General features: G+C 41.8%; 1 protein-coding gene across 1 annotated transcript in view; it reads left to right on the top strand.

Moving 5' to 3' along the window:
* Window positions 1–3,796: 3,796 nt before the first annotated feature.
* LOC114082178 (C-type lectin domain family 4 member A-like) overlaps window positions 3,797–20,814 on the top strand; it is a 37,058-nt gene continuing 20,040 nt past the window's right edge. The window contains exons 1-3 of the mRNA XM_071610375.1: window positions 3,797–3,863; window positions 3,946–4,076; window positions 16,907–17,023. Coding sequence (XP_071466476.1) covers window positions 3,995–4,076; window positions 16,907–17,023 — 199 coding nt within the window. The 5' untranslated portion in view covers window positions 3,797–3,863; window positions 3,946–3,994. The remainder of the gene's footprint in view (window positions 3,864–3,945; window positions 4,077–16,906; window positions 17,024–20,814) is intronic.

The raw sequence follows: 20,814 nt of genomic DNA, 5'->3' as shown, positions 1-20,814 counted from the left end.
AAATTAAGCACTAGATGGCAAAGGGCAAAGTAGGTGTTTGCTGTAGATGGGGTGAGCAGGTGGAATCAATGTAGCATAGGGCCTTAGAGCTCAAGCAGGGAAAAGTGGCAGTGAAGGGGTTTGGCATGACAGTGGTATTGGAGCCCCTGAAAAGTGAAGAAAACCTCACTGTGGTGGTGGTGGGAGTGTCTTCTGGCATGGATAATCAGAGCCTGAACATGGTGAGGAGGCTGTCCACAAGTGGCAGTGGTCCAGAGCAGAGTAGCAAAGGACAGGAGAATTGATGAGGTGTCCCCAATAGGGGAAGGTTGGTGTGAGATGTCAGCCTGTGAGAAGAGCCATCTATGTGGTCTTGTGGTCAGGTATGGGGAACATAAGCAGGATAGGGAAGTATTTATGCATGAAGTCACTTTCTGTGAGAAGTCAGAGCCCCTTTTGGGTGAGGAGTGAGTCCTTGGAGAAGTGCAGCTTGGCATGAAATCTCAGCATCTGGGAGAATCAAGTAGACAACGCTGAACAGTGTTAGTTCCAATGTTGGTTGGGATTCAGTGCCTAATTGTGGTGAGGAGGGCATCCTTGCAGAGGGTAAACCTGTGTGGATTTCAGAGACCAGGCAGGGTAAAGAGGATGTCTGTATGTAGAGAGTCCAGTGTTGGAACTCACCAAATAAACAAGGTAAAGAAGGCATTAATTTTTTTTTTTAATTTTGTTCTACATGACAGTAGAATGAAGAATGTATTTTGGCAGAACATAAATACATAAAGTATAACTTATTCTATTTTGGTTCCCACTTTTGTGGTCATATAGAATGTGGAGTTATACTGGTTATGACCAATTAATTTGACTGTCTTTCATATTCACCTCTCTCCTCCCTTCCCTTTGTCTCTCTTTGCTAGTCCAATCTATTTCTATTATTCCCCTCTCCAACCTCTCTTATTTTGGGTTAGCATCCACACATCATAGAGAACATTTGGCCTTTTTTTTTTGGGGGGGGGATTGGCTTGTTTCAGTTAGCATGATATTCTCCAGTTCTATCCAATTACTGGAAAATGCCATTATTTAAATCTTCTTTACTGTTTTCATTTTGGCTTTTGAAAAAATAAATCAGATTTGTGTGTATATGCCACATTTTATTTGCCCATTCATCCATTGAAGTTTGTCCATAGCTTGGCTATTGTGAGTTGAACTGCTATAAACATGGATGTGGCTGCATCTCTGTAGTATGCTGTCATTTGGGTATATGTTGAGGAGTGCTATAACTGGGTCAAATGGTTCCATTCCAAGTTTTCTATGGAATCTCCATACTGCTTTCCAGAGTGATTGCACCAATTTGCAGTCCCACTAGCAATGTACGAGAGTAACTTTCCCCTCACATCCTCACCAATACTTATTGTTACTTGTGTCCTTTATAAATGCCATTCTGACTGGAGTAGGAAGGAATCTTGGTGTATTCTTAATTTGCATTTCCCTACTTGGTAGAGATATTGAATATTACACACACACACACACACACACACACACACACACACACTATTTGTATTTCTTCTTCTGTGAAATTTTTTTTGCCCACTTATTGACTGGTTTATTTATATTTCTGAATTAAGTTTTTTTTTTTTTGGTACTGGGAATTGAATTTGGGGGTGATTGGCCACTGAGCCACATCTTCATCCCTATTTTGTGTATTTTTTATTTAGAGATAGGGTCTCACTGAGTTGCTTAGTGCCTTCCTTTTTGCTGAGGCTGGCTTTGAACTTGTGATCCTCCTGCCTCAGCCTCCTGAGCTGCTAGGATTACAGGTGTGTGCCACTGAGCCCAGCTGTGAGTTAAGTTTTTTGTGTTCTTTGTATATCCTTGTATATCCTGAATTTAATGCCTTATCTGATGCACTGGTGGTGAAGATTTTCTCCCAATCTGTAGGATCTCTGTACACATTCCTTTTTTTAAAAAAAATATTTTTTTTAGTTGTAGATGGACAAATACCTTTATTTTATTTATGTGGTGCTGAGGATCAAACCCAGGGCCTCATACATGCAAGACAAGCACTCTACTGCTGAGCCCCAGCCCCAGCCCCTCTGTACGCATTCTTGTTTGTTTCAAGAAGGAATTCTTGCTGGTAGTTGAGGACCTGGTATGGGACATCAAAGCCCCAAAAGGATGAACAAAATATCTACACAGAAGACAGACATGGTGTGGGTTTCATAAACTGAGCTGGATAAGAGAGCTCTCCACATGGTGGCAAACCCCAGAAGGGAAATTGATCCTTACATGGTGAGGACTTCTATCCATGGGAGTAACCTTGTGTGGGCTGTGAGAGCTCAGGCAGGCCAGGATGGCTACAGATAAACTTTAAGAATCTGATCTGATTCATCCTTAAAGAAAAGTAGAGCAGTAATACACCATGTTCCTAAAATACTCCTCTGTATTCCCAAGAAACCAGGCAAATTAAGAGAACAATATGAATTGTTCATATTGGTCTTGGACTAGAATGTTCAGGTGAATACTATCTTGTAGGACACTGACTCTCTTTCATACGTGTTGTAAATTTGAGGGGTGTCTTAGCACAGGATCAGAACTTCAGCAAAGTGAGCAGAATGTTCATTTTGTGGGGTATAGTTGGCTGGCCCTGTGTGAGAACATCAATAAGAGCTAAGAGGGCTTTAGGCTAGGGTCAGAAGATTAGATTAAGGAGTAAGAAATGTATTAGGAAGAACAGTGTCTTAGGGAATGATGGCACAAGATGAGAGATTTGTAACATCCAGAGTATAATCAAATGAGTTAACAAATAAGTAAAAAGTTACAGATAACGAACACAGATTTCCTTATGTCACTGAAGTGTGGAAGAAATGTGGAAATTAAAAAAATGAAAATGAAATCTGAGGCATTGAATTAGAATTAGGGGTATTACTGTGAATTTAGTGATTTCAGTATATTTTGATATAAAATAAATGTGGAAATCAGTGGAAACAAATATAGAGGTGAGAGAGAGGGGAAGATATGAGAGGAGATATAAGAGAAAAAAGACAGATATAAGAGAAAAAAAGAGTTAGGTAGGGTTATTAAAAGAAGGGAAGTCATTTGGTGAGAACTGAGGCAAAGAACCTGGGCATGAGTTGGTTGAGAGCAGCTCTGTGGAATGGTCCCACATGAAAGATTTAGTTTTTGGATTGTTTTCATTTTGGCCTTTGAAAAAATAAATCAGATTTGGCACTCAGTTTAAGTTCTTCCTCTTCTACTCGTGATTTCATTTAATTTTCCCAACTGCTAATTACATTCATATATACCTTCAGAGAATGTTGTTAAGGTGTTTTGGGGGTAAAAGGAGAGATAAGGGAAGAATAAAAGGTGGCGTCCTCTTTTATTATGGCTTTCAGGAGTTCTGGAGGTGACCAATAGCAAAATGAATGAAGGTTGATGATGGTGCTGATTGTGAGCAGCAGGGAAAGCAGAGAGCACAGAGGACACCTTCAGACTTTTCATTCCCCACCATGCTAAAGGAAGGTGGCTCTGAACACGGGGAGGCTGTCATCTGAGATTCGTGTAATGATCACCTTAGAATGTGGCACAAAAAATCTGCCTGATTAGTCAAACCTGATAACATGAAGGCAATATAAGGAAGTGTTGCTCAGGTTGTTTGGGTAATAAGTTACATTTGCATGTGGAACCACAAATTTCAGTTTTCCTGGTTAGTTTACGGAATGAAGTTCTTGGGAAAGACTTCTCTAATTGCTTGATTCCTCTTTTCCTTTCCTTCCTATTTCTTTTGAGTTCCCATTTTTGTTACACTTATCTATATCTACTGTTTGGAGGCTGAAATTCTCATTCAGGTTGTCCTGAGGATGAGACCTCAGTGATTTCACTCTCAGGTATGTGTCTAATTATTACATCTAGTTAAGTGGTAGAGTAATTTGCTTTCAGGCTGGAATCTCATTTTTAATATGTTTTAAGGAAAAGATGGCATGGGATTTCTGAAAAAAGCAGAAGGTTTCTTCTCAAGATGGCTTTGGGAACAAATTATGCTGAAGTGAGTTTGAAAAATGAACTGAGGTCCTCAGGCGTCAACTCAAATTCTCCTGCAGGTAAAAGATCATTTTCCAGTGGTCAATGTTAATTAATTGAGGTGAAGAATGAAGAAACAGTTAATAAGCAGGGCCAAGGTAATGTTACTTGCTGTTTCTCTGAAGTATTCATGTCTGGGACACCCAGGAATGTCTGAGGATTGTGCTGCCTGTACATAGGAATAAAGGTGTTTTAGAGCTGCAAAGTGGGGGAAAAATCCATAATACTTTCTTTACTATTATCAATTACAGAAAATCAGATTTTGAATTTTATTGTATACCATTCCATATAGGAATATATAAAAATGTGTGTACCTGTATTTCCAAAACTGAAAGAATATAATACTGAGTTTTTCCTCCTCATCATTGACAATATACATAATTAAAAAAATTCTTTCTATTTATTTAGTGCTTTTATCTTTTTTTTTTTTCAGTGCTGAGGATTTAACCCAGGGTGTTTCCAACTGACTTATATCCCCAGCCCCCTTAGTGCTTTCATCTTAATGGAAGTGACTGCAAGACCCCCAACACCTTTTGTAGTGATCATTTTCAGGTTTTGTATATCCTAGGCAAAATCGCTGTAGCATGAAGCTATACCCCCAGTTGAGAAAAGGCTTTCTGACCATAAAATAGTGACCTAAAAGGTTGATTGTATAGTAAAAACATGAAAGTTGGTCATAATGATTTATCTTGTATAGCATATTTTAAGTTGGACATAGTATTATTTAAATATGTAATGAAGTAATGAGCAACCATAACAAAAATATTAATAAGAGATTATGTTGAAAAAGCATTTATGATACAGTATAAAAGAAAATAGTGAATCAGAAATCAGTAAATATGCATGTTAATCAAATGGAAAAATGTTCATATATGTTGTACACACTTCAAAAATTTCTGAAAAGACATGTGCCAAAATATTAACAATAGTTAATCTCAATGGTAGAAATCTGTGCTTTTGGGTGTTTTATAAAGTTTTTAAAACATAATAAACATAATTGACTTTTTCTAATTTTAATTTTCATATTATTTCAAATATTCACAGTAGTAGTTGTTGTGCTTTATGGGAGAAAATTAAAGAGTAGAAGAGAAAGATGTTAGCTTTTTATAACTGTGACCAAAATACCTGATAAGAACAATTTACAGGAAAAAGCTTTAGTTGGGATCAACATTTCAGAGGTCAGTCTATGGTGAGTCAGCTCCATCACTCTGGCTCTGAGGTGAACATCATGGGGGGAGGGCATGGCAGAGTAGAGCTGTTCAGCTGATGGCAGCCAGAGGATCATGGAAGTTTCCACAGAGATTTCAAAGGAAGACCTGAGGGTTCAAAGTGAAGCTGTGTTGGAATCCCTGTAGGATTCCCTCGAAAGGGCACGCATGAAGCTGTGAAGGGGAAGCTGAAGCTGGAATGGAGATCCCAGGGTATAAGATATACCAGTGGGCTGGGGATTTGGCTCAAGCGGTAGCACGCTCGCCTGGCATGCCTGCGGCCCGAGTTCCATCCTCAGCACCACATACAAATAAAGATGTTGTGTCCTCTGAATACTAAAAAATAAATATTAAAATTCTCTCTCTCTCTCTAAAAAAAAAAAAAAAAAAAAGATATGCCAGTATTGTGGAATGTCTGCTGAGGAAAGCTGTTGGCTGTAGATGGAGTCAGCCTAAGAAAGAGACCACGTGGATGACAACCACAAGGTCATTTAGGTGGTGCTGCAGAAGCCCTTTGAAGATTACATCTCACCACAATATTACCAAGATGCTGGACATGGAGTTACAGAAACTAATATCTGCCTGAGTTTTGGTTCTGTCCTTTCCTTCTATATCCTTATCCCTCCTTTTTGGATTGGGAACATTTACTTTATGCCATTGTATATTGGAAGTATGCAACTTGTAAGGACAGGCACCCGTGATCAAAAGGAGGCAGATTAAAAGCAGCTGAATAAGGCTTTATTGAGATTCATTCCTGGGAGAAACCCTTGAGTCCAACAGAGTGGGTCTGGGAGAAATGCGCCTAGGCTCAGGATTGGAATTTTATTGGGCTCAGGGCAGGTAGGGAGGGCTTGGGACAGGAAAGGGAGGTTTTTAGAAACCCTTGTCTTCCTGGGGTTGGTCAGGGGATCTTGCCTGAGATCCATGTCCTTCCAGGATTGGTCAGGAGAGCCTGCTGATTGGCAGGTGGTTTTGAGGCACCATGACTGCTTGTCTGTTGGCACCTGTTCGATTGTCCTTTCATGCACTTGGGTTGCCTGGTGCTTTGTTTCCTTAGCCACCTGAAATCAACCTAACATCCCAGCCTTTTTTATGATATAGGATGATGAATTCCATCTGGCTACTTCCTCTTTGCTAGGGGTATTGGAGAGAAGGGAATGGCTTGGGTTTTGGTTTGGTAGGGAGGCAACTGTAGGCATGAAGGAGCATCTGGTTGTAGGTCACTCTGGCAATTTCACCCCTGCGCTTACAGGTGAACCTGAGGAGGGATGGAGCAATCATTCATAGATGTTCAATTACTAATATAGTAGTGAGAATGGGAGTCAGCCACATAATGAGGGTTGAGTTTAGCCAGCCTGGTCATTTGATTGTTGCTGTTTAAGCTTTTCACCCCCAAAATGGAGGATGTTGACATTATTTTTGACCAATCTAGTTTCATTGATGTAGTAGCAACATTCTTCTTTCAGGAATAGACAGGTTCCTCCTTTGTCTGCTGTCAGGAGATCTAGGGCTTGATGGTTCTCTAGTGAAACTAGGGCAATCAATGCTATTTGCCTTTTCAGGGAAGTGAGAGAGGCAATCAATGCCTCTACCACTTCCCAAAGTTGTTGTTCAAGCTTCTAAGTAGTGGTTGCTGCATAACCAAGTCCTCTTGCCCCCAGTCTGGAGGCAGCAAGTGAGAAGGCCAGGGAGAGTTCAACTACTACTATTAGAAAGACAGGCTCATCTTGCTCTGGAAAGGAAGGTGGTAATAAGTCATGTTAATTCAGCCTCATTGTACAGAGTTAATTGAGGAACCAAGGTGGAAGGAACACAAAAAGTGAAGGGCATGCTGAGGCTTAGATTTTTTGTTAGGGTACCATTGCACCTGAAAAAGAACCTCCAGAGGAGAAAAAGTGGGGGAAGAGATTCAAATGATCTGGTCACAGGGTACTGAACCAGAGGAAATGTAGCAGCAAGAGAAATTCCCTGATGAGTTATGAAAAAGGGGTACTTCCTGAAAGGCTAGAGAGGGGGATTCTTGGGTGTTGGTTGAGGTATTGAGAGGAAGATCAATGGGAATCACAGGTAAAGGAGTATGATCCAAACCTGTGCAGAGGAAACAGTCTGAAATGTTATTAACTTTGGATAAATTGAGAAGCTGAAGGCCCTGATGTACTAGGGCCATCCATGAAAAAGGGTCATCTTTAGGATGGGCAACTGCGTCCATCCACCTTTCTCTTGTTCCTGGATGGTTATGTGAATTTGAGGGGACACTTGCACATAAGTTCTCCAGATTACAATAAAGGCTGAGGGGAGCTTGGCAAAACCCGAAGAATAAAATTTACCATGAACATCAGATGCTCATTTCATGTCCCATGGGTCCCAAATAGTTAATTTTGTGTATGCTCATTTTTCATAACAAGGCTTATCTAGAAAGTGTGTCTTGCATGAATTATAAGGGCACCCACCACAGGTGTTAGGCCAGTGTTTATAAGATTCCTAGTTTGGTCTGATATGAAGTATAGCATTGCTGCACGAATGTGGGACGAGGTGGCTTGGTTGAATCCAGTAATGATAAGGGTGACCGCCTGATTGCAGCCAGTGGAAAGGCGATTACATTGACCCATAAACCGAGAGTGGGTGGTGCCATCCTGGTGCCATGTCGCTTGGATGTAGAAGCACCATCTGTGGTTTGGGATAGAAACTTGTTAGGGATTAATGATTAGTAAAAGAAGAAGAGGGTTGATGAGAAATCTTGAGTTTGGTGGGCCCCAGCATGGTGGAAGTCTAGGACTAGACATTTGGAACATGTGTCTTTTTAAGGCAGGAGACATGGTATCAGGGGGAATGGCCCAAAAGCTTGGCTACCATTGGCATAATAAGTATGACTGTATGGGGTTTTGTCTAGCAAGATTAAAATGATTGAGGATGCAGTCCACAAAGTAAGAGTGCATCACCTGCTTGAAGAGGGTCCAATTTGGTTTGTGGTTGTGCTGGGATTGAGGCAATGGATGGTGCAGGAAGACATCAGTCTGCACATTCTCTTAGGAGTTTGTGTAGAAGTGTGAGATATGGCAGGTAGAACTGCCGCAGTCCGGCTGCAGCAAAATAACCGGGGGGTGATGAACAACTTGTGTAGATTGATACAGCAGGAGTGGAAGCCGTTTATTGCAGGACAGGAGCAGTATTTATACATTCCACACAGCTTATCTAATTAGCATAAACTAGATACATCAGTCAACCAATAAGAAATCTCCACACTTAATGGCTCGCTTTTGTTACTTCTCAAACCACTCCTTCTGGCATTTTGCCAGGCACCATCCAGACTTGTTTACGAACTCTAACATTCCCCTGGCAAAATGCCAGGTGTTATTTTGACTTGTTTACAGACTCTAACATAGAACAAAAGGGGAGGGAGAGTGAATGGAAAGCTTTGGTTGATTAAGAAAGGGTTCCCATAGAGTATCTCAAAGGGGCTAAAGCCTGAGGGGGCTCTAGGGACTGCCTGAATTTGGGTGAGGGATAATGGCAGGAAATTGGGCCAGGAAAGCCTGAGTTCAATAGCATGTTTAGTGAGATGTTTAGTGAGATGATCCTTAGAATGCCATTAGCCCTCTCAACCTTACCTGAGGGTTGGGGATGGTAGGGAATGTGGATCCTCCAAGTGATGTGGAGGTCTTTGGAGACTAGTTGAACAACCTGAGAAGTGAAGGCTGGGCCATTGTCTGACTGAATGGAGTTAGGAAGTCTGAACCTGGGAATGATCTGCTCAATGAGGATGGAGGTGATGGTGTCAGCAGTTTCCCTGGAGGTAGGAAGTCTTCTATCCAACCTGAAGAAGTATCAAGCAAAGCAAATAGGTAGCGAAGCTTTTAGTGCCTAGGTATGTGAGTGAAGTCAATCTGCCAGTCTTTGCCTGGCTGGTGACCCCTCATCTGATGTGTGGGGAGTTTAGGTTTGATGCCCCCTTGTGGGATACTGTAGAGCAGACAGAACAAGTGGAGTGGACCTGCTGGAGAGTAGTTCTCATTCCTAGGGAGTAAAAGAGGGGTTGTAAAAACTGGAAAAGGGATTTGGGGCCAATTTGAAGAGAGTTATGAATGTCCATCAATAAACTGTAAGCTTGCTGTTTAGGGAGGGCAATTTGATCCCCCAGGAAGATCTGGCCATCCTCCCCGAAATGGCCACCTTGGGTTATTAGGTCCTGTCATTCCTGTGGGGAATAGTTAGGTTTAATTGTGGTGGATAGAAATAGGATAGGGGCTGCTGAGAATTTTTCCGTTAGTTCTCGTGCTATGGAGTCTGCTTCGTTGTTGCCTATAGCTATAGGATCAGAGGAAATTTGATGTCTTCTGCAGTGTATGATGGCCACTCATGATGGCAGTTGTAGTGCCTCTACAAGTTTGGAAATCAGATTGGCATTGACCACTGGTTATCCCTTTGTGGTCAAGAATCCACGTTCCTTCCAAATAGCCGAATATGAATGAGCAATTAGGAAAGCATGTTTGGAGTCCGTGTATATGTTAACCTGTTTGTCTTTGGATAGAGCGAGAGCTCTGATAAGTGCAAAAAATTCAGCCTTTTGGAATGTGGTCCCTTCAGAGAGGCAGTTGGCTTCTAGAACTAAGGCAGTGGTGACATACTGCATATGCATCTTTACATTGTTTGTCACAACCCATTACAGAACTGCTGTCCACAAAAATGGTTAAGTCAGATGAGGAAATTGGGTAACCAAAGAAGTCCTCATGGGGGTGATCGCAGGTCCTCTAGCACCTTAGGACAGGAATGGTTAGCATTTAAAGAGGGTGGGGATGGGGGGAGAGTGTGGCAGGATTGAGGGAAGATGAAGAACAGAGGGTAATGGTGGAGTTTTCTATAAAGAGAAGGTGGAATTCTTGAATTCATGAAGGGCTCAGAGGGGAAGAGATTTTGATTTAAGAGGTCCTGTAGTCAATGGGTGGAGAATACAGTTATTGGTTGGAGCAAGGTAAGTTTTAGGGCTTTCTTAGTTCCGCAGCTGCTGCCCATGCTCAAAGGCATGATAGCCATCCACAAACCGTAGAATCAAGCTGCTTGGAGAGGTATGCCACTGGCTTATAGGAGGGTCCAGTTGGTTGAGCGAGGAGGCCTGTGTTGATACCCTGTCTTTCATCTGTATAGAGGAAAGGATGGTTAGGGTTAGGAAGAGATAAAGTGGGAGAAGATGTGAGAGCATCCCTAAGCTTGTAAAAGGAGTTGGCTACTAGGTTAGGGGAGGTGAGGGGCTCATGAGGGGGTGTCCTTAGCTGCCTTGTATAAGGGCTTGACAGGACATGCAACATTGGGGACCAATGCCTGAAAAAGCCAGCCAGTCCCAGGAAGGACATGATGTAGTCTGCTGTTTTGGGTGGCTGTAGGTCATGGAGAGCTTGAATTTTGTCTGTTGTCAGGCTTCTAGAGGTTGGAGTGAAGAGTATACCTAATTGGTGACTGAAGAGGTAGTAAGCTGGGCTTTGGCTGGAGAGACCCAATATCCCTGGGACCCAAGGAAATTGAGGAGCTGAGCAGTGTGAGTTTGGGAAGTCTTGAGGGATGAACTGCATGGGAGAAGGTCATCCACATACTGTAAGAGAGTACTATCCCCCAAGTCACAATTGGTTAGATCCTGTGCCAAGGCTTGCCCAAAGAGGTGGGGATATTCCTGAAGCCTTGGGTAGAACTGTCCATGTCAGCTGTTGAGACCTAAAGGATACATGTGGAATCTTCCCATGAGAAGCCTGACAAGAGATAATAAGAGTCAAGATGACAGGCACTGTAAAGAAGGTGTCTTTAAGATCCAGGACAGTAAAATGAGAAAGGGTGGGAACCACTGGGTTAATGGGAATCACTGCCTCATTAATTAGGTAAAGGTCCTGGTCTAAGTGATAGGCTCCTGAGGGATTGTGTACTGGCAATATGGGAGTGTTGCAGGGGGAGTCAGTGAGGATGAGGAGTCCCTGAGCAAGAAACCAGTATGATAGGTTTAAGCCCCTCCCTGTGGGTTTTTGAGATTGGAAACTTGGGACACAAAGGAAATTTAGTTTGAGGTTTCAGTTGGATATGGACTGGCTTCCAGTGGGAAGCTATGACCAGCTTGGAGGTGTCCCAGATCAATGAGGTCAGGAGGCAACAGCATGGTAGGTACTGTTGGGTTATTAGAGAGAGTAAGAGTTAGAGATAGAAGAAGATGGGTGGTAGTATTCTTGGGTTGTTGTTGGAGGGTGGCTCCTAATAATTGGAGAACATCTCTGCCTAGGAGAGGATCTGGATAGAATGAAATGACCATAAAATAGTGTGTGAAAGGGTGTCCCTCCAGGGTGCCGCAGTCCGGCTGCAGCAAAATAAATGGGGTTGACGAACAACTTGTGTACATTGATACAGCAGGAGTGGAAGCCGTTTTTTGTAGGACAGGAGCAGTATTTATACATTCCACACAGCTTATCTTAATTAGCATAAACTAGATACATCAGTCAACCAATAAGGAATCTCCACACTTAATGGCTCCATGGCATTACTTCACAAACCACTCCCTCTGGCATTTTGCCAGGCGCCATCCAGACTTGTTTACAGACTCTAACACCAGGGCACAGGACAGCTTAGCAGTTTGGTTTGGGAAGGAGGGTTTTCTATCAATCCCCATAACTGAGACCTGGGAAGGAAACAGAGGCCCAGAATGGGCAAGTAAGATAGAATGTGTAGCCGCTGTGTCCACAGGGAAGGTTATAAACTTACTGGCTATCTGGAGTGTTACCTTGGGCTCCATGAGGATGATGGGAGTCCTCAAGTCTGGGCTTCTTTAGACTTTTACAAACCCCAGTATCAAAGAGATGGGACCTTCTGGCTGGTCATACCCTCATGTGGAGGTGCAGACGAAGGGCCAGCCATGGGGCAGTCACTCTTCCAATGTCCTGTCTGCTTACAGGTGGGGCACAGTCTGGAGGGGTGCCATGGGTTTGGGCATTGGTGAGCCCAGTGACCTTTGCATCCACATTTGCAGCAAGCCCCTGGCGGAGAGGAATGTTGTTTTCCCTGTGAAGCTTTTGCTGGAGGCCTAGGCTGAAGGGCAGCTGCCAAGGCCTGGGTTTGGAGTGTTACTTTTTTGTGCAATTGAGCCAGCCTGGCTATTTCAGTTGATTCCTCCTGGGTATTATTGACTTTAAAGGCCATTTCACCAGATCTCAGATAATGGTCTGAGGGCCCTCCTCAGCTCATTTTAGCCTTTTTTTTTCTAATATCAGGGGCCGATTGAGTAATGAAATGGGTTGCTAACACTGTAGCCCCAGCAGGAGACTCAGGATCCAGCTTAGTATATTTGATGAGGGGGTTAAGAAATAAGGCTGGATTCTCATCTGATTTCTCTTAGCTTATCAAAGTTAACCACCTTATTGGAAACCGCCTGCATGCCTGCTGTAAGATATTGAACCATGTGAGTTCAGTTACGGTGACCTTGTAGGATATCTTGGTAGTCCCAGTTGGGTTTGGTTTGGGAAATGGCTGCTTCACCTGAGGGGAGAGTTATATGTGTTAGTTGAATTTGATTAGCATGATCTCGTACAGACTGCTGGATGCGGGTCCTGCATAAGGGTGGAGGAGAGAATGACATAGACAACATGCCAGGTAAGATTGTAATCCTGAGAGTGGTATCAAAATTCCTTAATATAAGTAGAAGAGTCAGCAGAGAAGGATCCAATGTGCTTTTCAATCTGGTAAAGATCCTGAAGTGGTAAACTATACTACAGAGCAATAGTAACAAAAACAGCATGGTACTGGCATCAAAACAGGCTGGTTGACCAATGGTACAGAATAGAGGACACAGAGACTAACCCACAAAATTACAACTACCTTATATTAGATAAAGGTGCTAAAGGCATGCACTGGAGAAAGGATAGCTTCTTCAACAAATGGTGCTGGGAAAACTGGAAATCCATATGCAACAAAATGAAATTGAATCCCTATCTCTCACCTTGCACAAAAGTTAACTCAAAATGGATCAAGGATCTAGGAATTAAACCAGAGACTAATAGAAGAAAATGTAGGCCCTAATCTCCATCACATGGGGCTGGGCCCCAACTTCCTTAATAAGATGCCTATAGCATAAAAATTAAAACCAAGAATTAACAAATTGGATGGATTCAAACGAAAAAGTGTTTTCTCAGCAAAAGAAATAATATGTGAGGTGAATAGGGAGCCTACATCCTGTGAACAAATTTTTACCCCTCACACATCAGATAGAGCTCAAATCTCTAGGGTATATAAAGAACTCAACAAGATAAGCACCAAAAAAACAAATAACCCAATCAATAAATGGGCCAAGGACCTGAACAGACACTTCTCAGAAGAGGATATACAATCAATCAAGAAATACATGAAAAAATGCTCATCATCTCTAGCAATCAGAGAAATGCAAATTAAAACTACTCTAAGATACCATCTCACTCCAGTAAGAATGGCAGCCATTATGAAGACAAACAACAAGTGCTGGCAAGGATGTGGGGGCAAAAGGTACACTCATACACTGCTGGTGGGACTGGAAATTGGTGCAGCCAATTTGGAAAGCAGTATGGAGATTCCTTGGAAAGCTGGGAATGGAACCACCATTTGACCCAGCTATTCCTCTTCTCAGACTATACCCAAAGGACCTAAAAACAGCATACTACAGGGACAGAGCCACATCAATGTTTATAGCAGCACAATTCACAATAGCTAAACTGTGGAGCCAACCAAGATGTCCTTCAGTGGATGAATGGATAAAAAAATGTGGCATTTATACACAATGGAATATTACTCAGCACTAAAAAGGAATAAGGTCATGGCATTTGCAGGGAAATGGATGGCAGTAGAGCAGATTATGTTAAGTGAAGTTAGCCAATACTGCAAAAACAAATGCCGAATGTCTTCTCTAATGTAAGGGGGTGGGGTGACTCAAAATGGGGTAGGGAGGGAGAGCATGGGAGGAAGATTAACTCTAGATAGGGAATAGGGGTGGGAGGGAAAAGGAGGGAGAATGGGAATAGCATGGATGGTGGAAGGAGACCCTCATCATTATACAAAATACATGTATGAAGATGTGAATTTGGTGTCAACATACCTTATGTACAGAGATATGATAAATTGTGGTATAAAAGTGTATTAAGAATTGTAATGCAAAAAAAAATAAGAGAGCTCATGTAAAATGGCATAATTTGGTGTTAACATACTTTATGTACAGAGTTATGAAAAATTGTGCTGTGAATGGATAATTATGATTGTAATGCATTCCACTATTGTCATGTATGTAAGAAATAAAAATAAATTAAAAAAAGATCCTGAAGTGAGAATGGGACGTGTACTTGGACAATCCTTTGGTGTCTGACACTTCCTGAGAGGACAAAGGAGCTTTGGGTTAGCTGGTAAGAAGGCCTGGTGGGATCCTGTGTGGGCACTGACAGGAGAAGAGAGGAGTGAGTGGGTGGAGGGATCCTGAGGGGCAAGGGGGAAGGGTTGTATCAGTAGAAGAGGGGGCAGAGGAATCATGACTGTAGGAGAGAAGGAGGGAGAGGAGGGGGAGAAGAATAGAGGGGGAGGGTTCTGGAGCAGGGGAGGAGGAGCTGTGGTAGCTGGAGGAGGGGAGGGTGCCATTGTGAGAGGGGAGGAGGGAGAGGATTGACCTGGGTTGGGAGGGGGAAGACGGGAAGGTGGGGCTGAGAGCAGATTTTCCCTAGCAAGGAAGACTTGAGCAGTAGAACAGGTAGAGCAGAGGGTAGGATGGGAGCAAATCTTAAAAAGCCTGAACTAAGGGACTTCCCTGCTGGTGACAGAAATTGACCAAATCAGTGAGGATTTGAAAATCAAAAGTTCCTTCTGGGGGCCATTTTGACCCATTGTCTAACTCACACTGGGCCAGGCCATAGTGGAGTGAAGGACCAGGTGCTTATGGCATATGTCTTGAGTGAGTCCTAATTTGGCAAAACTGGAATACAGACCACCCAAAGGAGTTTTGGGATCTAAGGAGTACTCGGTGTTTTCTGTGACCTGCTGGCACCCTTGGGGGTGGGTGGGAGCAAAAAAGGGCATCCCAAATTCTTATTGCACTCACCTGAGTTACAGATAAGGGCTGAGTAGGGGTTGAGGTGTTCCTGCAATCCACGGGGGGCCCAAATGGATCAGAATGACTCACACAAGGACTGGGGACATCTCCACAGTTCCCAGAGCTTTCAGCAGAACAGGTGGGGGTCTATGGCATGTGCATGCCTTACAGATAGACCCCCCAAGACCAAGAGGCGCTGGAAGGCCAGGAGAAATGAGGGATTTTACCCCACTCCTGTTGGCCTAGATGAAAGGAGAGGAAATAAATAGCAGCTTAGAAATTTCCTGGTTCATTTGAAGTAGAGGTGGACCTCAAACCCTGTGGGTTGAGAAGGGTTCTCCCTATGGGGAGGGCTGAAAAGCCCTCTCAGGTTTTGGCACCAGATGTGAGGTCAGGCACCTGTGACCAAAAGGAGGCAGATTAAAAGCAGCTTAACCAGGTTTTATTGAGATTTGATCCTGGGAGAGACCCTCCAGTCCAACAGAGTGGGTCCAGGAGGATAGCGCCCATGCTCAGTCGGATTGGAATTTTATTGGGCTTAGGTCAAGAAGGGAGGGCTTGGGACAGGAAAGGGAGGGTTTTAGTGTCCCTTGTTCTACTGGGGTTGGTCAGGGGATCTTGCTGAGATCCATGTCCTTCCAGGATTGGTCAGGAGATCCCACTGATTAACAGGTGGTTATGAGGCACCATCATTGCTTGTCTTCAGCACCTGATTGTTCTTTCTTGCACTTGGGTTGACTGGTGCTCTGTTCCCTTAGCCACCTCAAACCACTCACAACACAGAGTTTGTCCTGAGTCTCAGAGGAGACTTTGGACTTGGTCTATTGGGAAATGATAGAACTTTGAAAACTATGGAGACTCTTGGAGATGGACTAAATGGTTTTTCCGTTGTGAGATAGACATGAAGTTTTGGGGACTAGGGGAAGAATGTTATGTTGTGAATAAGAGATGTGCCCTGAAAAGCTTATGTGGCAATTCGGGAACAGTTGGAGACAAAATAGTTATGAGAACCATAAACAAATCAGTGGATTAATTAACATATTGATGGATTAATAATTAGAATGAATTACTGTTTGGTAATCAGGTGTGGCTGAAGAAATTAGGTCACTGGGGCATGCCCTTTGATTATACACTTTTTATTTATATATGTTAATGGGTGCATTATAATCATATACACTAGTGGGATTCACTGTTCCATATTCATACATGTACATGATATGACAATATAATTTGATCAACATCATTCCTCAGTGGATTATATTTTTTTTCTGTGGCTCCTTGCTTGCTTTTTCTGCTTCCTGGTTGTCTTGAGCTGAACAGCATTCCTCCACTACACCCTTCTTCCATGATGTTCTGCCTCACCTCAGACCCAGAGCAATGGAGAAGGCTGACCATGGACTGAAACCATGAACCCAAAATAACTTCTGAAGCCATGAACCCAGAGTAACCTTTTTCTGCTCTAAGTTGTTCTTTTTAAATATTTTGATCACAGTGAGAAAAAGCCATCTCATAGAGGAGGAACTGGAAATAAAAATAGAATTCATTACTGATGAATCTAATTTGGTTTATCCTTCAGATCCCAGGGAAAAAACCATTCCTCACCAGAGTCATTTTGTTTTTTCCAAGCTTCTTCTTGCCTTGTTGCTGATACTTTTCCTGCTGAAGGAAATCTTATTGTCTGTCTCTTTTATCAGTAAGTATGCCAACTGAGTCAGTTAGCAATGTCTGCTTTTCATGAATAGAAGCCATTAATTAGATGGGCTGGGAGGTAGCTCAGTAGCAAAGCATCTGCCTTGCAATCACAAAGCCCTGGGTTTGACCCCCAGTTCCAAAAAAGACAAAACAACAACAACAAAACAACCCCCCCAAAACCAAAAAGATTAAAAAAAAGAGAAGCCAATCATTAGAAACTCACATTTCACAATAATCCAGGCATTTGAAAAATAAATTTTCTATTGGGGGACATGGGTTAGAGTTCCTGAGAATTCATTGGGAATTTTGCTTTTGCAAAAATGATGGAATTTATTATGTTCACTGAGAGAATTTGAAGAGTAGATAAGTGTGTATGGGTTGGTGTTACAGAATAAAATCTATGGGTCATCAGTTCTATATTAGATTCTGTGTGACGACACATGTATTTCCTTAATAGCACTTATTTTTTTTTAATTTTTTATTGTGGGTTGTTCAAAACATTACAAATTTCTTGACATATCATATTCCACACTTTGATTCAAGTGGGTTATGAACTCCCACCTTCACCCCATACACAGATTGCAGAATCACATCAGTTACACATCCATTGATTTACATATTGCCATACTAGTGTCTGTTGTGCTCCGCTGCCTTTCCCATCCTCCACCCTCCCCCCTCCCCACCTCTCCCCTCCCCTCCCCTCCTCTCTCTCTACCCCCTCCACTGTATAACCCTGAGGGTCTCCTTCCATTACCATGCAATTTCCCTTCTCTCTCCCTTTCCCTCCCACCTCTCATCCCTGTTAAATGTTAATCTTCTTCTCCTGCTCTTCGTCCCTACTCTGATCTTAGTTACTCTCCTTATATCAAAGAAGACATTTGGCATTTGTTTTTTAGGGATTGGCTAGCTTCACTTAGCATAATCTGCTCTAATGCCATCCATTTCCCTGTAAATTCTATGATTTTGTCATTTTTTAATGCAGAGTAATACTCCATTGTGTATAAATGCCACATGTTTTTTATCCATTCGTCTATTGAAGGGCATCTAGGTTGGTTCCACAGTCTTGCTATTGTGAACTGTGCTGCTATGAACATCGATGTAGCAGTGTCCCTGTAGCATGCTCTTTTTAGGTCTTTAGGGAATAGACCAAGAAGGGGAATAGCTGGGTCAAATGGTGGCTCCATTCCCAGCTTTCCAAGAAATCTCCATACTGCTTTCCAAATTGGCTGCACCCATCTGCAGTCCCACCAGCAATGTACAAGTGTACCCTTTTCCCCACATCCTCGCCAGCACTTGTTGTTGTTTGACTTCATAATGGTTGCCAATCTTACTGGAGTGAGATGGTATCTTAGGGTGGTTTTGATTTGCATTTCTCTGACAGCTAGAGATGTTGAGCATTTTTTCATGTACTTGTTGATTGACTGTATGTCCTCCTCTGAGAAGTGTCTGTTCAGGTCCTTGGCCCATTTGTTGATTGGGTTGTTTGTTCTCTTATTGTCTAATTTTTTGAGTTCTTTGTATACTCTGGATATTAGGGCTCTATCTGAAGTGTGAGGAGTAAAGATTTGTTCCCAGGGTGTAGGCTCCCTATTTACCTCTCTTATTGTTTCTTTTGCTGAGAAAAAACTTTTTAGTTTGAGTAAGTCCCATTTGTTGATTCTAGTTATTAACTTTTGTGCTATGGGTGTCCTATTGAGGAATTTGGAGCCCGACCCCACAGTATGTAGATCGTAGCCAACTTTTTCTTCTATCAGACGGCGTGTCTCTGATTTGATATCAAGCTCCTTGATCCATTTTGAATTAACTTTTGTGCATGGCGAGAGAAAGGGATTCAGTTTCATTTTGTTGCATATGGATTTCCAGTTTTCCCAGCACCATTTGTTGAAGATGCTATCCTTCCTCCATTGCATGCTTTTAGACCCTTTATCAAATATAAGATAGTTGTAGTTTTGTGAATTGGTTTCTGTGTCCTCTATTCTGTACCATTGGTCCACCCGCATGTTTTGGTACCAGTACCATGCTGTTTTTGTTACTATTACTATTTGTTACTATTTGTTACTATTACTATTTTTGTTACTATTGCTCTGTAGCATAGTTTGAAGTCTGATTCACATTTCCTGCTTAGCATTGTTTTTGCTATTCTGGGTCTTTTATTTTTCCATATGAATTTCATGATTGCTTTCTCTATTTCTACAAGAAATGCCGTTGGGATTTTGATTGGCATTGCATTAAACCTATAGAGAACTTTTGGTAATATCGCCATTTTGATGATGTTAGTTCTGCCTATCCATGAACAGGGTATATTTTTCCATCTTCTAAGATCTTCTTCTATTTCTCTCTTTAGGGTTCTGTAGTTTTTATTGTATAAGTCTTTCACCTCTTTTGTTAGGTTGATTCCCAAGTATTTTATTTTTTTTGAAGATATTGTGAATGGAGTGGTTGTCCTCATTTCCATTTCAGAGGATTTGTCGCTGATATACAGGAATGCCTTTGATTTATGCGTGTTGATTTTATATCCTGCCACTTTGCTGAATTCATTTATTAGCTCTAGTAGTTTCTTTGTAGAGCCTTTTGGGTCTGCTAGGTATAGAATCATATCATCTGCAAATAGTGATAATTTAAGTTCTTCTTTTCCTATTTTGATGCCTTTAATTTCTTTCGTCTGTCTAATTGCTCTGGCCAGTGTTTCTAGAACTATGTTGAACAGAAGTGGAGAGAGAGGGCATCCCTGTCTAGTTCCAGATTTTAGAGGGAATGCCTTCAGTTTTTCTCCATTCAGAATGATGCTAGCCTGAGGCTTAGCATAGATTGCTTTTACAATATTGAGGTATGTTCCTGTTATCCCTAGTTTTTCTAGAGTTTTGAACATAAAGGGATGCTGTACTTTGTCGAATGCTTTTTCTGCATCTATCGAGATGATCATATGGTTCTTATTTTTAAGTCTATTGATGTGGTGAATAACATTTATTGATTTCCGTATATTGAACCATCCTTGCATCCCAGGGATGAATCCTACTTGATCATGGTGTACAATTTTTTTGATATGTTTTTGTATCCGATTCGCCAGAATTTTATTGAGGATTTTTGCATCTAGGTTCATTAGAGATATTGGTCTGTAGTTTTCTTTCTTTAAACTGTCTTTGTCTGGTTTAGGTATCAGGGTGATGTTGGCCTCATAGAATGAATTTGGAAGTTCTCCCTCTTTTTCTATTTCCCGAAGTAGCTTGAAAAGTATTGGTATTAGTTCTTCTTTAAAGGTTTTGTAAAATTCTGCTGTATACCCATCCGGTCCTGGGCTTTTCTTAGTTGGTAGTCTTTTTATGGTTTCTTCTATTTCCTCAATTGATATTGGTCTGTTTAGGTTTTCTATATCCTCCTGACTCAATCTGGGCAGATCATATGACTTAAGAAATTTATCTATGCCTTCACTATCTTCTAATTTATTGGAGTATAAGGATTCAAAATAGTTTTTGATTATCTTCTGTATTTCTGAAGTGTCTGTTGTGATATTGCCTTTTTCATCTCGTATGCTAGTAATTTGAGTTCTCTCTCTTCTTCTCTTCGCTAGCATCACTAAGGGTCTGTCGATTTTGTTTATTTTTTCAAAGAACCAACTTTTAGTTTTGTCAATTTTTTTCAATTGTTTCTTTTGTTTTGATTTCATTAATTTCAGCTCTGATTTTCATTATTTCTTGCCTTCTACTTCTTTTGCTGTTGTTTTGCTCTTCTTTTTCAAGGATTTTGAGATGAAGTATGAGATCATTTATTTGTTGGTTTTTTCTTTTTTAAAGG

This window comes from Marmota flaviventris, chromosome 3 (genome assembly GCF_047511675.1).
Source record: "Marmota flaviventris isolate mMarFla1 chromosome 3, mMarFla1.hap1, whole genome shotgun sequence".
In the NCBI taxonomy this organism is placed as follows: domain Eukaryota; kingdom Metazoa; phylum Chordata; class Mammalia; order Rodentia; family Sciuridae; genus Marmota; species Marmota flaviventris.
Note: the sequence above shows the minus strand (reverse complement) of the source record. Positions and strands in the feature narration are given on the sequence as shown.